The sequence below is a fragment of the Camelina sativa genome, chromosome 11 (genome assembly GCF_030686135.1).
Source record: "Camelina sativa cultivar CO46 ecotype springtype chromosome 11, ASM3068613v1".
Classification (NCBI taxonomy): domain Eukaryota; kingdom Viridiplantae; phylum Streptophyta; class Magnoliopsida; order Brassicales; family Brassicaceae; genus Camelina; species Camelina sativa.
The window spans coordinates 43,707,978-43,723,492 of NC_141890.1; the positions used below are offsets into that span (position 1 = coordinate 43,707,978).

The 15,515-nt window shown below is 36.5% G+C and overlaps 3 protein-coding genes and 1 pseudogene across 7 annotated transcripts; 1 reads left to right on the plus strand and 3 right to left on the minus strand.

The window, feature by feature from the left end:
* The first annotated feature begins 763 nt into the window (after positions 1-763).
* LOC104725876 (cytochrome b5) lies at positions 764-2,144 on the plus strand. The gene is made up of 4 exons (XM_010444623.3): positions 764-909; positions 1,042-1,139; positions 1,474-1,540; positions 1,645-2,144. The coding sequence occupies exons 2-4, from the start codon at positions 1,053-1,055 to the stop codon at positions 1,893-1,895; spliced, it is 405 nt and encodes a 134-aa protein (XP_010442925.1). The 5' UTR covers positions 764-909; positions 1,042-1,052; the 3' UTR covers positions 1,896-2,144.
* An 863-nt stretch (positions 2,145-3,007) lies between these two features.
* Positions 3,008-7,135, minus strand: LOC104728851 (receptor-like kinase TMK2 pseudogene; annotated as a pseudogene).
* A 1,132-nt stretch (positions 7,136-8,267) lies between these two features.
* Positions 8,268-11,215, minus strand: LOC104725877 (rab GTPase-activating protein 22). Of its 4 annotated transcripts, none has more exons than XM_019233194.2 (6): positions 10,479-11,215; positions 10,131-10,263; positions 9,988-10,037; positions 9,840-9,893; positions 9,653-9,753; positions 8,268-9,556 (listed from the first exon to the last, which is right to left on the minus strand). In XM_019233194.2, exons 1-6 carry the CDS (start codon positions 10,745-10,747, stop codon positions 8,577-8,579), a joined length of 1,587 nt encoding a protein of 528 aa, XP_019088739.2. In that variant the 5' UTR covers positions 10,748-11,215; the 3' UTR covers positions 8,268-8,576. The 4 variants fall into 4 exon arrangements, with proteins under 4 accessions (XP_019088739.2, XP_019088738.2, XP_010442929.2 ...); XM_019233193.2 differs by having other exon boundaries at positions 10,131-10,266; positions 10,479-11,159; XM_010444627.2 differs by having other exon boundaries at positions 8,268-9,753; positions 10,479-11,164.
* Positions 11,216-12,823: 1,608 nt separating this feature from the next.
* Positions 12,824-14,833, minus strand: LOC104725879 (pyridoxal reductase, chloroplastic). Of its 2 annotated transcripts, XM_010444630.3 has the most exons (7): positions 14,586-14,833; positions 14,269-14,497; positions 14,004-14,097; positions 13,778-13,901; positions 13,433-13,686; positions 13,249-13,342; positions 12,824-13,174 (listed from the first exon to the last, which is right to left on the minus strand). In XM_010444630.3, exons 1-7 carry the CDS (start codon positions 14,700-14,702, stop codon positions 12,989-12,991), a joined length of 1,098 nt encoding a protein of 365 aa, XP_010442932.1. In that variant the 5' UTR covers positions 14,703-14,833; the 3' UTR covers positions 12,824-12,988. The 2 variants fall into 2 exon arrangements, with proteins under 2 accessions (XP_010442932.1, XP_087330405.1); XM_087474279.1 differs by lacking the exon at positions 14,269-14,497 and having other exon boundaries at positions 14,586-14,790.
* Positions 14,834-15,515: the final 682 nt, after the last annotated feature.

Sequence of the window (15,515 nt, forward strand, 5' to 3'; positions counted from 1 at the left end):
AAGATTGTTATAAGTAAACTAAACCACAAGTCAATTTTTTTTTTTTTTTTTTATAATAGTATGTCCACTTTAAAAATCAATAAACTCTTTTTGAATCCATGTCCCAGTAACCTTCTTAAATCCCATGAATAAATCAAATATTTTAGAATTAAGGTAAAACTGAATTCAAGTTTTCTAAAAGATATTTACCTTTTTGCAAAAATAGTGATATACAGTTACATTTTTTTTTTTTGATATACAGTTAAATTACTACTATAAAATATGCTGATAAAAATAATTAAGGATCGAATGGTTGTGGCAATTGGAAATTTGGAATGGAGAAATTAGTTTGAAGATTTGAGCGTTTTGTATTTAGCATCTGTAATCCATAGTTGTATTTTTTTTTTTTTTTTTTTTGAACAAACATAATCCATAGTTGTATAAACCAATTAAAAAGCACTTTTACATGATCCAAAATAAAAATGGACTAAATCGCTCCAAGATTAGTCCGTTTTGTCCATTCAAAGCCTAAGATTATTTTCCTTTCTTTGACAGCATTTGAGATCATACGTTGTGTTTTTTTTTCTGTCTTGGGGTCAAAAACAGCACACTGAGACCACACGTCATATTTGCATTTTGTAGATACACGTGGACCAGAAATGTAGAAAACTTTTCACAATGTGTGATTTTGCAGAAAGCCCAATTAGATTGGTTGAAAGTCAAAGCTCAATTGACCAAAACTACCCCTGGTCATCTCTTGACAAACCAAACCCTAGGCAATATTAAGGGTAATGTCGTCTTTTAATCAGAAGTTGAGCACAACAAATTATGAGTAGGTGAGGAACTCCATTTACTTAACACGTCTTTTTGCCTGCTGCTGATTTGAGCTTTGGAGCTATCGAACTTCTGAATCTGGAAGTCGATAAATTTGTAATTCATCACCCTTTTGATTATTTCGATTTGAATCATCTGTTTTTTTTTTGTTCTTCTTTTATTAATCTTGATTATATTATATATCAAAAAGATTTGATTTTGATCTTATGTGTTCTTGATTTTTGGCAGTTTGAATAGAGATGGCTTCAGATCGCAAGGTTTTAACTTTCGAAGAAGTTTCACAGCACAACAAAACTAAGGATTGTTGGCTTATTATTTCCGGCAAGGTTAGATCTTGTCTCTATCTAGATGAATTTTCACGAACATAGTTCTCTTCCTTCATTGATTTGTGTCAAAGCTTCGATTTTTAAAGTTGAAAGAGTTGGATTTTTACTGCTAGAAGCTGTTATCGAGCTGCTTGTTGTTTAAATTCACAATCTTTGTTGGCCCTTAATGTTGTTTTAGTGAATACTTTACATTATAGGAGATTGATTTTGGTGTTTTGATTCAAACATAGTTTGTGTCTACTGGTATATAGTTAGTTAGTGGTTTCTACTTGAGTATGATCCGTGATTGTTGCTTTCTTGAGGTTGAACTATTGGTTCTTGAACTTTGATTCAGGTATATGATGTGACCCCATTCATGGAAGATCATCCTGGAGGCGATGAAGTCTTGTTGTCCTCAACAGGTGGGGCAAATTTTTTTTAATGATATATAACGATGGTTGCGCTCGCTGATCCAATGCGGGTTAGGGGCTGTTTGATGACTAAGTTCTGTTGTGGTGTGTTTCAGGGAAAGATGCTACAAATGATTTTGAAGACGTTGGTCACAGCGACACTGCTAGGGACATGATGGACAAATATCACATTGGTGAGATCGATTCGTCTAGTGTTCCTGCAACAAGGACGTATGTTGCACCACAGCAACCAGCTTACAACCAAGACAAGACACCTGAATTCATTATCAAGATTCTTCAGTTCCTTGTTCCGATCTTGATCTTGGGACTGGCTCTTGTCGTCCGTCACTATACCAAGAAAGACTAGAAGAGAAGCCAAAGGCTTTGCTTTTGCTTTTCATGGAATTATCTCTGTATTTCTCTCTTGCTATAAGATACTGTTACTGTTGTTTGGTCTTGGTATTAGACTGCATCTGTGTCCTTACTGATTCTTGTTGAAATTTATAAACCAATAATCAATGTGTTGCTAGTGTTGCTGTTTTGAGTTTTATTATGACATGTTTTCGATTTTGATGATATAATAAAAGAGTGCTTCTTTTGCCACTGGTTAACAAAAGTTTCAGTTTGATTGTCAGATACTGTAAATGAAGAAGTGGGAATCTGGAATTCTACAATTGAGCAAATAAGATTCATACAACTGTGGAAACGACAGTACTAGTTTCTCACAGGATTCGAAGACAACCAAGTAAGATGAAGCAGAGAAAGTTTAAAATGAAGGCAAAGTCGAGAAAATTGGTAAAAAAAACGTTAGGGGAAGTTAACATGGCTCTAGTAGATTCTATACTAGTGCAAAGATTGGATGCGGTTTCCTGCTTTATCAGACGAGTAGGGAGAAAACAAAAGAAGAGTGATATGCAGGATGAGAAACGGACATTGGATTTTGATGCTAGAATGGCGACTAATAGTCCTCATACAAATGGGAAGCTGACGCCAATGCAGATCTTTGAGTCTAAGTTCGATGCTGGATCAGAATCGAATGATGAGTTGGCAACATTCCTGCGTAGTTTTCACAATAGAGGTTTGATGTTGTCACATCATGAAACATGTATTACGCAGGAGCATAGACTTGTTTTTCTCCATCACATGTTCTCAGGGATACGAGCTTCCAGTATGATTGTCTGATGTTTAAACATGTATTGTCACATTTTCTCAGGGATACGAACTTCCAGTCTGATTGTGTGATGTTTAAACATATATTGATTGTCACATTTTGTTTTTTTGACATCGACATGTATTGTCACGTTTGCCTACTTTAAGAGTGCAAAAAAGAAGCAGACACTTAAGAGAGACATTGCAGGCTGAATCAGCAAAACTCATATCCTTATACGCAAAACTACTCAAACAAACTATATATCTTATAATACGTTGCGTTATATACAATACAACCTCTATAAGAAACTACTCAACAATAGACCCAACTCAACTCAAACAACTGCTACTTGCCTCCAAATCAATCTGCCATCTCCTTGCAAGTTCCTGCTGATATATCTTGTTTATATCTTTGTCCTTTTCGACTTTGAGCTCAATGTTGGGTTCCCATTGCTCAACAAGCGACACAAGGACAGAGACAACATGAGTAATTTCTGGCCTCTGCTCTGGTTCCTTGGTGCAGCAGTGACATGCGAGTTCAGCTACTTCCTGGATGCTTCTTTGAGTCTCTTCGTCGAACTCAATGAAGTCGTCAATTACCTTTGCTAATGACTCTTTCTCAAACACCATCTTCCTGAAACAAATCGCTATGTGAGTATCATCTTTGGATCGAGCCTCATCTATGCATTTTTGGCCGGTTAAAAGCTCCATTAGAATAACTTCATAGCTGTACACATCAACCTTTCTAGTGACCCTTCCCGTCACTGAAATCACAGAGTTTTCAGATGTTAGTTACCAATCAAACACATATATATTAGAAAAAGAGTAAATGAGATTATGAGAAAACCGTACTTGTGTATTCCGGTGCGATATAACCGAATGTTCCAACAAACTTGGTTCGGATTGATTCTCTGCCTTCTTCTGTAGACCGGAGTAAACCGAAATCAGAAACTTTGGCGCGCGAATCTTCTCCCAGAAGGATGTTCGAGGGTTTCAGGTCCCTGTGAATGTAGCTCTGACTCTGACGCGCCAGGGTATGGAGATACACAACTCCTCTAGCCACATCCAACGCAATAGAGAGGCGTCTACTCCAGTCGAGTTGTCTCAATCCTTGGTCCTTCCAGTCAAAAAGATGTCTGCTTAGCGTCCCCTGCGGCATGTACTCGTAAACCAACATGCCGTAGTTTCCGTCGAGGCAGTAACCATGAAGAGTCACAAGGTTACGGTGATGTACCTTGGTTAGAACTCTAACCTCGGATCTGAAATCATCAGCGCCTTTCCCACCTATGACAGGCTGTTCCATCCTCTTTATAGCAACCTCTATCCCATCCTGGAGTTTGCCTTTATACACTACTCCGAAAGCGCCTCTCCCAACAATGTTGATATGGCTGAAGTCGTTCGTAGCATCCTTGAGAATCTGCTACGGGAATGCTCTGTTCTCGAGTTCGAAGACCTCGCTCGGGCTCTGCTGCTCAAAACACTGTTGAGTGTGTGCCAAGGCTTCTTCATTCGGCTCTGATTGCCTATCAGCCCGCTTCAATCTCATATGAAGAAAGAGGGCGACAAACCCTCCTCCAATACTTAGCAGACCAACAACCAAAACGCTGATCAGAAGTCCCAGTATGACTGATTTTTTCTTGTTACTTGTATGTGAAGGAACAAAAATGTTGGTCGTGTTAATCCCCGGATTCCCTTCAGTTTTTGGAGCTATCGTCTTGAATTGCGGAACTTTCCCGTGAAGCTGATTGTAGGAAAGATCCAGAACTGACAACATGTTCAGCTTGGTGAGCTCCCAGGGAATAGTTCCGGTAAGACTGTTGTGCGAAAGATCAATCAGAGAGAGTGATGTGATATCCGCAAACTTGGGAGAGATTGTACCCGTCAGGTTCATGTATGTGAAGCAAATTCCCTTGATCCGTCCGTCTAAGCAGTGTATACCATACCAATTACAAGTATCATTTGCTTTCCAACTCTCTGCATAATCCCGCGGCAAGCCACCTAATTCTCTGACTATAGAGAGAAGAGTATCTCTGTTGCTTTCTAAACTCAACTCCCCTTTCACCAGTACCAACAAACAGAGGCAGAATAGAATCCTGAACAAAAACCAGGATTAGGATATCTAGTACTAAGTACTAACACAACTATCACTAATTACTAATTACCAATCAGAACAAAAATATTCTGTCAAACCGGTTCAATTAGATTTGTCAAGAAAACATAATATGGAAAAAGGTTTTCCTGTTGCATTATCAATGGCCATAAGGCTCTTCTAAAAACACAAAGATATATCCTTAAAACGATAGATACAAATAATACCTGACTATATGGCACTTCACTGAGAGTGAAGAGAGATTGTCAATTAGTGTAGATCAACTGCGAGAGGAGATTGAGTGGGAATTGGCACTACAAGAAGATTTCGGCAAGGATTTGGTAGCTTAAGGCTAAACTCTTTGCATTTTTTGACTGACGGATATGGCTCTGTTAGGTCGGATTGAAAAAATTCCAGAGAAAAAAAGCAGTATTCGATCATAAACCAATGAAACAAGTAGTTTCTAATCCAGTCCATTTTCATTCTCTTTGGTCAAAAAGGGTTAAAGCATTGTTTAGTTCTTGAAATGGTAATTGCGCATTTCTTTTTTAAATCTCTCTGTTCAAATTTCAATCTACCGCACATTTTGATGAAATACATTAAAAATTCAAGAATCTTATTGAAATAGAGAGAGTTTTGCAGGCTTGACAAAAAATAAAAAATAAATAAAGAGAGAGTGTTGCAGAGGATGCCGTTAGAGTAGAAGATGAAGAAAAGATATATATAGTTCAAATTATACCAGTGATATAAACTCAAATCGTTAATTTATGATTGTTATTTTTTTAAAGTTATATGTATGTAGGAATTAATGTGTAGGATAATATATATCGTAATTAATATTTTGATTGTTATATTAAAAATTAAGAGTTTGTATGTTTCTAACTTTGATATTTTTGTTAACATAAAATAAAAATAATGGATAACAACATAAAAAATCTTGATTTGTAGAAGAATATTCTAATATGTTGGAAAACTATAAGCATGAAAGAATTAATATGTGTAAGATAATATTTTCAAATACAGTTAAAAGTAAAAACATGATAAAACCAAACAAAATGATTTTTTTTTGGTATTATTTGACACCCACTTGGTTTTTATGTTTACAATCGTCTAACCCTGTGACTCGAGCAGATAACTCTTCAAACGGATGCACGTACTCACACAAACTGTACTGTACCCTTGTGTTTGATGCAAATATAAACGCAGATTCGTGGAGTCCCAAATCTCTTGAACAATCTGGATTTAAACTGACTCAATTCACAAATCTAGAGCTGTTAATCTCCCAATTATACTAAGCTAATGCCTAACCAGCAAAAAAAAAAAAAATGTACATAGACTAATAGAGAACCTCGACCATTTCGTCTTCCATTCCCAAGCAAACCATTTCTTAACTCCAAGGCAACCAAATCAAACCATTTCTAGTTTCTCTTCATATCTACCAATTGAGAAGAATCTTTCCACATCGGTGGATCCAACCAAAAAAAAACACATACGGAGAAATATACGGAAACGTTTTAAATTGATTTTTTTAAAAGAATAATGTTACACGAAATCAGTTATACTTGATTAGTTTTTTTATAATATTATTTCAGCTAGGTGTCGTTACAAAGGCCCTTGTAAAATCGATCCTGATTGCAAGAATATATGCACTGCCGCAGATGAAGATCACAAGACTTTTTTCTGCTTTGGAAATGACCCACCGCATGGAGTATGTTGTGTATACTACACCACTGATCATGATATATTTATATCAGTATTTGAAAATATGGTATGTATATGATTGATGAGAGTTTTGTTGAGTTCCATATGTGAACACCACACTGCATTTCTGAGCTAACAACACTCTTATCCTCACTTGAGTTGTAGACTTGCCTTCACATAAACTTGTGTAGAACTCGATTCATATTTATGAAATTTTGATGACTTCATAACCTGAATCCTTCTCACCAAATAAATTAACAGACTTAAGAAGCAAATCCAACCACTAGAAAACCTGAGATTTCCCTTTTCATAACCCTGTTTAAACATATCCTCTTGAACATCAGCTTGTACCGTTGTTATCACTTAACAAGACACACTGCCGAACACTCAATATTAGGAAGGCTTTCGACACAACCCCCTGTTCAGTTTTCCTGATAAACAGCCTTTCTCCAGTAGTATTGACCTACTACTCGCAATCTTTGATACTTGTCTCTAATCACTAAAACTTGTGACAATCTTGAGAAACTTCTTGTGCAGCCACTTCCACACAAAAATAGCCTGCAAAACTTGAACTTGCTCTGCAGAAAAATAACTATCAGTTTCAGACCTGACCGGAATCTCCCTTTAACCATCAACCCCACTTGTGACAGTGCCTTAGAGACCTTCATTGTAACTGTTCTTTAAACCATGAACCTGAACTTCTCCTTATTCATCAGTCTCATACTTCAAATCCTGATGAAAACTCACTTGACAAATTTCCTGCAAGTGATTCTTTGAGAAAACAAATCCAAATTGGTCTTCTTCGATGCAACCAGACGCAACAATCTGGAATTCTTTGTCTCCAAATGCAGTATGTTTTCCCCTGCATTTTCATCCATGTAGAATCAATCTTTTCTTGCATACACCAGCGTTTGAGACAACTTCTTCATTGTGCTTTAAGCACAACAAATTCATTCTTCTTGAAGTGATTAACTTTAAACAGTCCCTGCATCACTTGCAACTGTTTCTCTCATTTCCTATTCTCAGTCTCTTGTTAAAGAATCCACTGATACTTGTTAAAGATTTAACCTCCTCTCAAACCCATACTTGTGTATAATCTCTGAAACTCTAGAGATCCTGCAACTTGTACTTGAGTACTCTTATCAAAATCCCAAGCTTCTTCCCAATTCCGATAACACCTCTTCTTTTGTCATCAAATGAGACCATACCTTGCTTGACCCTTTTGATAATTCCTTGTTCTTGATCTCTTTGTCTTTCCTTCTCACTTAACTTTCACGATTCTTCTTCAACAGTGAGATCCACATGTTTAACTTCCTTTGTTTTAAGTTTGAACCATCATATGCTCAGATAGTCAGAGTTCTTAGAAAAATCTGACAACACATACTTGAAGAAACTGACTGCAGTAAATCATTGTTCCACGAGAAATCCAACAAAAAATATCTAAAGATGTGCTCTACACTCTACACTCTACACTCTTGAGCACTGAAAAAAATATTTTGGATTCAGTTATTATTCATCTTCTATTAATTTATCTAATGAAAATAGAACAATATACTATGTAATTAGAAAAATAAAAACAAAACAAATTAAAGAGTAAGTTAAATCTTTCCAACCACGTTTAAACGTAATTTAAATCGAGTTTTTTTTTGGTATTGATTTGGTTTAAATAAGCTAGCTCACTTTTTTTTGGGTTTTGCTTGATTTGTAGTATGGTTTAATGTAGAGAATCTCTGAAGGGTCTACAGAGGATGTTGAGGTGAATCTTAGGGTTTCTATTGTTGAGGAAGTTCCAACAAAATCTGAGAATCTGGAACTCTACAGTTGAGCAAATAAGATTCATACAAATAAGTTTCAGACTCATCCGTTACATTTTAACAGGAATTTTTGTCTTGTCTTTTTTCATTAGTACTACAATAAAAGTGATAAGGATAGTATTGTGTTCTCTGTGTGATGAGGAAACAAAAAAAAAGAAAGAAGAGAGAGGAGTAAAAACAGTAAGAACCGAACCAAACCGCGACAAACCCTAGACCTTGACAAAACACAGCCAGACGAGTGCAAGGGCCTTTGTGTAGTGGAAACACTTCATTCCTGGCTTTAAGAGAGACTTGATCAAATGCTCTGAGATTGAGAAGAAAGAGTTTCAATCTTGTCGTGGAGTGTCATAACAAGATGATGCGCATCATCTAAAAGCTTCCAGACATTAAGCTGACCAGCCATGCTGTTACACTCTTCCACAATCTCATCCATACTACTGTACTTCTGTATGATAAGCTTCCTACGTAGTACTAACGCCGCGATTGCATAGAGCAAAAGATCATCAGTTGGTGGTGCTAGTTGCCGGATTCTGCTCCACGGCGATTTCCCAACTCCAGCTCTAATGGCAGCTTGATCAGCCCACATCACTTCCCAGAGACATAGCGTCTGTTCAAAACTCAACTCCCTCCTAAACATCACAAGCACCATCCTGTAAACGAAACTACAATCCTCAGCTTGAAGATTCTCCAAGTGTTTGTAAAGCTGAGAGTCTTTGTTTTTTATAATCTTTGATACAATACTCAGCTGCCTTTGAATCCCTGCTTCATCAAGCCTGAAATTATGCCGAGCTTTCTTCATAAAACCCACAAAACACCAGAAAGCCTCATGATCCTCTGAGATCACGGCGAGGATGGGAGATAAGAGATCGCTCATTCCTTGACAGTAGCCTATCTCAGGATCATACATAGCGTATGCTTCAAGAATTGCAACTAGCCGTGCAGCGTGGTAAAGTCTACAGCTTTCTAAGTGATCATAGTCTTTCAACCCTACGGACTCAGCTAAACCACGAGCTTTGCTTTCAGTGACTGCAGTTGAATATGGAGAATAAGTTGCCCACTCAGAATCCGCACGTAAAGCATCAAGCCGGATGATACGTTGCCACGTAGAGAAGTCTTCATGTACAGCGACTTCTACTTGAATCTCATCAGCAGTAGCTACAAGAGGAGAACTACTCTCTTCAGAATTGTTGTTACTACTATCCTCCTCTGGTTTCTTCGCATCGCTGTATACAAAAGATGAGAGTAGTAGAACATCTTCATTGTCTTCACAAGAGTCTGTATCAGAAGAATCAGTGTTCAGAGCAGAGACCACATCTTGATTTGTCATTGGTCCCGTAATCTTATAATCATCCACGAATCGAACACACTGACCGTTTACATCCTCAGAAGGAAGCTCCTCAAGGTTATCAATACTTCCAGTGCCACACTTGAGAAGCATCTGGCACCGTCTCTGTAGCTTCTCATACTCCTTCCTACATTCACAGATCCCAACATTGAAATTACTTCTCTGCTTCTCTTTGACTATATTTATATGATACTAGATCAATCTTGTTCTAACCTTTTTTGAGTTTTCACTGCTTCTCTTTCTTCACTAGTACTATTCAAATCATAACTGCCATAAGAGAAAACAAGTAGAGAGAATCTCAACAGAGTGGATAAAAAATACCGAGAACACAAAAGACAAAACAACAAACAAAACAACTCACACTCCGAGTAAGAACAGCCACACTTCTGCACGAATACTTGGATCAACACCCTAGAGAACCATAAGAAATCAGGAACTAATAAAAAGAGACAAAGTAAGAAGAATCAAGACATACATATGGTCTATGTTCAAAAAGGAACTCACTCTGCTTCTAACTTTTTTCAGAAACCCAACACCACCATCACGGAGTTTACCCTCCGGTGTAAATAAACTCCTCCATTGATGCGGCGTCAATGCATATTTTCTTTTCCGGCGAGACCACGGTGATTTACGCCGGCTGCTACACACAAGTCAAAAAATTAGAACTTCCTACAAATCTAACAACAACACAATGAAACAATCTGAACAAAGATAGAAACTTTGTATTGATCAGAACATTCAATTTGAGCTCTATTATTGGATTGGATCAAAAAAAAAAAAAAAAAAAAAAAAAACAGAATCTTTTAAGATCTCATCTAAATATTCCAAATCTAAAACCTTGAACATACTCACCGATCGGAAGAAGTAACTGAAGATGGAGACGAAGGATTAGCCACAAACAGAACAGACCGTAGATGGATCCACGAAGAAGACGAAGAAGCAGAAGAAGAAGAAGAAGAAGAAGAAGAAGAAGAAGAAGAAGAACTCGAAGAAGATGAATTAGAATTAGAATTAGAAGGAGGTGAAGATGAAGAAGAAGATGGTAACGAAGACGAAGACGAAGAAGAGTTATTATTATTAGCGGAAGACGTAGAAGTATAACTTCTCCGTAACGCCTTCATCGGAGGATTCTTAAATCAAAACCCCCAAAAAACACCCAAAAAAAAGAGAGATCAAAATCACAAAGTCTCGTGCTTTCTCATCGAAGATCTAAGAAAAATCTTCACTTTTTAAACAAACAAACCCATTCTCTTACACGGCGAATCACCGCCGTAACTTGGCCGGTGATTGCAAACTAAAGCCTCCTCCTCCGTCTTAGGGTAACAACAGCAGGAGTCAAGCATGAGAGAGATTTGAGGGGTCAAATCAAATCTGTCACTGTGATTATTACTTCTCAAGCGTCTTCTTCAGCACGCCGAAACTGAAGACGAAGAAGGAGGGAGAGAGAGAGAGAGAGATAGAGATTGAAGAAGAAAGAAAAAAAAAAAGGGCAAAAGCATCCAACAACTGAAACCCCTCTTAACCACTTTGCTTATTTCTTTTTCAGCTCTTGTCTTTTTTTTTTTATATTTTCAGGCGCGTGTGATCGCGCGTTTTTAACTTTTTACCGACACGCGCTTTAACTCTTTTACGCGATTTGGTAGCTGATGAATGTTAAACTTTTTTTCACGACGGTGTCGTTTCGTTTTAGATTTTTTTACACGCGATATCGTTGATGATCCATAGAGGGAATGACACGTGTTCAGTAATCGGGTCTGATTACTCGGTTTACCATATACGTATTATCATTATGGTCCAAGGCCATGTTAAAAACTTAAAAGTTTAGAAAGTCATAAGGTAGTAAAAGATTTCAATTACGTTCCCACTTTACCGAGGCTTTTAAGGAACATAATCATGATTGGTTTTGTAGGTTTTCGAATAAATAAATGTGTTTAGTGTGCACTAAAGAACAAATCTAATCATAAGAATGTTGACCATAATGGACCTACTACACCTTATACTCTATATGTCTATGGTAATATTAAGATTGGATTAACATCATTCATTCATGGCTAATGGGTTGTTTACTATTCTAGAATAGTTTTTGTTTGGTAGAATCATCATGGAATTATTTTAATTTTTTCAATAGCATACTAGCATGTAGTCAAACGTTTATCTAAATTAGGATTATTTTCCTGATTTGGTTTATATGGATAACAAAAATAATTATTACAAACTTAGTTGAGATTGACCTAAACCAAATCGAAATCGATTATGAATTTGAAAATGATATAAAAAAGTATAGAGATTTTTTAATATTTTAATTTAGGATATTTACTTTTATTTTATTTTAGAGAATTAGGTTTAGTCTTTATTTTATTTTATATCAATGTATCATGTAACTTTATTTTTATAAAATTTTAATAATAATAATAATAACCATGATTATATAAGTTGAGTTAAAATTCGGTTTGATTCATGTAAATATTTTAGATAACTCCAATATTATGCTTAAGCAAAAACGAGTCTAAAATATTTGATGATATACAATTAACAAAAGAGAACAAAACCAATTGTTATTAATATCTAAACACCTAGTCAAATCAAACCAAAAACTGCAGAAGCTTTTTTTTTAGCACAATTTATAAACAAAGACTGAAAAAGAATTTGATTAAATGATATGTTTATTGTTTATTTTGTTGTGACTTGTTTTGTTACTAGTTACTAGTTAAAGTGTAACGGAATAAAGAGAAAAATAACAATACCTTTTTTATTTTTGACTAGCATAAAGCCAAAGATATGTTTATTAAATTGAATGTAGTAGCCGCGTATGTCACATTAACCAAATCTGGAATATAGTTGATATTAAACTAACAAAGCATATGGACAAGGATTATTCTAATAATAAGGTACAAATAAGTATTTTATTTTAATGGTTATGAAATATACTTTGCATGTTCTTGGAACTATAATTGTTTTAATTTTTAAATGATGTTCCGATTAACAAAGAAGAGAAGCAATGATAAGTTTATGTTGTCTATGTAAATTCAGAAATTGCAATGATAAGTTTGGTCACTTAGTATAGTATGGATAGAGAGCTTAAAAGAGCAAAGAACACAACTATCGATAACTTTGTTTATGTGTCCCTCACAACGATGCTAAGTTGCTCATATCATGTCTACCGGCATGAAATGTGAACATTATGTCCAAATCTAAGCTTTTAAATAACTTGATATCATTACTTTTTCCGTACGCAATGTTTCGAGTTCTATCCATCTATGTAGATTTGGTTTGAGTCGAATCATAACAATATTTTCATATATTATGTAATACACATTGCTCTCATTTGTGGTCTAGATGTATTAGCATCTTCTCTTATCCTATCATCTTGTCTGAAAAATGTTCTGAATCATAGACTTTGGTGATTCTTTAGCTGCATATTCTAACTGAAGCTGTTCATCATTTGTAAGTTTCCATCCCAGAGCACCCAAGTTATCTTCAACATTTCTAACCGACTTGATACCCGGTATCGGCACTGTCCCTTTGCATATACACCAGTTTATTGCAACCTGCAAAACCAGATAACAAAACTCATTCTTCACATTTCTTCTCCCCAAGAACCTTGTGAAAGTTGAAGTAATACCTGAGGCATAGTCTTTCCTCGTTTCTCTGCAATCTCTCTCTGTGCTAAAAGCAAAGGCTCTAATCCAGGAAGAATTTGTCGAAACAGCAACGATCTGTTTTAAAAAGTGTTAAAAGCATAGTTACAAATAAGAAACAACTTCTTTGTTTTTATCGATTGTTGGACAATCTGTAAGTACTTTTACCGTGGACCAGTTGGAAGTTTTGAAGAGGAGTATTTCCCAGTTAGCATTCCTAGACCAAGAGGACTATAAGAGATTAAGCGAACCCCGAGCTCATCACATATACTCTTGATCTCTAGTTGCTCTTTCCCCATGCTTAGCAATGAGAATTGTACTTGAGCAGAACATAAAGGAACCCCTCTGGTTTTGAGGTAATCATGAATCTTCACAAGCTGTTGAGGTCCATAGTTACTGACTCCAACAGCTCGAACTAGTCCCTGAGAAAGATGAACCTTTATCATCCAGTTCCCAAGTGCATAATGATCATTGTAAAAGGAGTTTTCATATGTCAGTAGATTTATACGCAACCTTCTCGTACATTGCCACTAGACCATCCCAGAGTACAAGCTCTTGTAGAGGCGCATAGTTTGCGGTTGACCAGTGAAGCTGTCCAATCCCGAGCTGGTCTATCTGAAGCCGGTCTAAAGAAGCTCTGACATAAGAACAAATACATTCAATCTATCATCAATCTCCAAAAAACCAAAAAGTACTAAAAACAAGAGAGACAGAGACAAAATCAAGCCAGGAGAGAGACCTGCAGGCATTCACAAACTGTCCAGAAGTTAAACGCCATGGATAAGCTGCAAACTTTGTAGCTACCACTACTTCATTTTGTTTCCCTTTTAAAACTGAAATTTGAAAACAACAGCAATCTCATCAGCTTAAGCATCCACACACAAACCCACCACAGTAACAACACATCAAGCAAGACAGCTCTAGGATGTACTTCAGAACCAAAACTAAAGCCAAATTTGTCCTGATGAATCCAGTATGACCTATGATATAGGGAGGGAACAGACCTTGAGAGTCTTTGATGAATTTCCCCAAAAGTCTCTCACTTTGACCATTAAGCCTACCAGTGCCATAAGAATCAGCAGTATCAAACAAATTGATTCCGTTTTGCAAAGCCAATTCGAAAGCTTGTTGAAGCTGATCATCCATTGAAGTCTGATAACCCCAAAGAAGCTGATTTCCCCAAGCCCATGTCCCAAAACCCATCGGTGAAACACTCAAAGGACCCATTTTTACCTAAACCATCAATTCATTCACCTAATTACATACGAAAAGAGAAGCCTTTTGCTACGTTTGCTTTATAAATGTATTGGCGTGTTGTTACCTTTTGCCATGGCCAGAAAAGAGGAAGCTTGAGGGGCTTAAAGGTGGTTATGTTTGAAGGAGTGTTTGAGCAGTTTATGTTAGTGAAGGTCTTTGTGGTTGACAATGTGAAAGCCATTGAAAAGGGTTCGAGTTCGAGAAGTAGAGTGTGGAGAAAGAAGAAGAAAGGCTTCAGAGCCTTCTCCTGCTGTTTCTCAGTGTGTGGCAGGAAAAAAAAATTGGATGTTTTTTAAAGATATAATTGTTTATGATTTTTGTTGAGTTTTTTTTTTTTTTAATTTAATATTGCAATTTAGTAATTATAAATTATCGAAGTTTCTATGTTCTTTCATTGCACAAAAAAACTTAAATTTACTGTCCACAAAGAAATTATTTTTTTTGGAAAAGAAACAAAAAATTGTTGTAAAACACTTGGAGTGGACTTCCATAACCGGCCCATTACTTATTCTATTGTGTAAGGTCCATCGGCCATAAACTATTCAGTTTTGGTTTAGGTTTTGCCTTCTACTATATAATGTACTTGTTCTATGAGTTAATGAGAATAAGAAGAAGATAAATAGCAAACCTCTTTTTTACTTTTACAACATGTTATCAGCACGAAGCTCTAAAACCAGCTGAGAAAAACCCTTACCCTAAAACCCTAAAAACCGCCGCCCACAAAGTTCTTGTTCGTCCAAATTCAGCGATCAGTTCCCATCGGTGTTCGCGGCCAGTTCCTGTTCGAAGCTCTGTCCGTGACCAGTTCGTGATCAATTCTAGTTCGTGGTCCAGTTTCTGTTCGTGATCAAGCTGTGTTCTTATCCTGATTCGAGGTTCGTGGTTCGTGGATCAACTCAAGGTACAACCGAGGTCTTTAGCTCCCGGTTCAAATCCAGTCAACCTCCAAACGGTGGAAGGTAAATAAAATCAAACCTCCTTAGAACCCATAAAT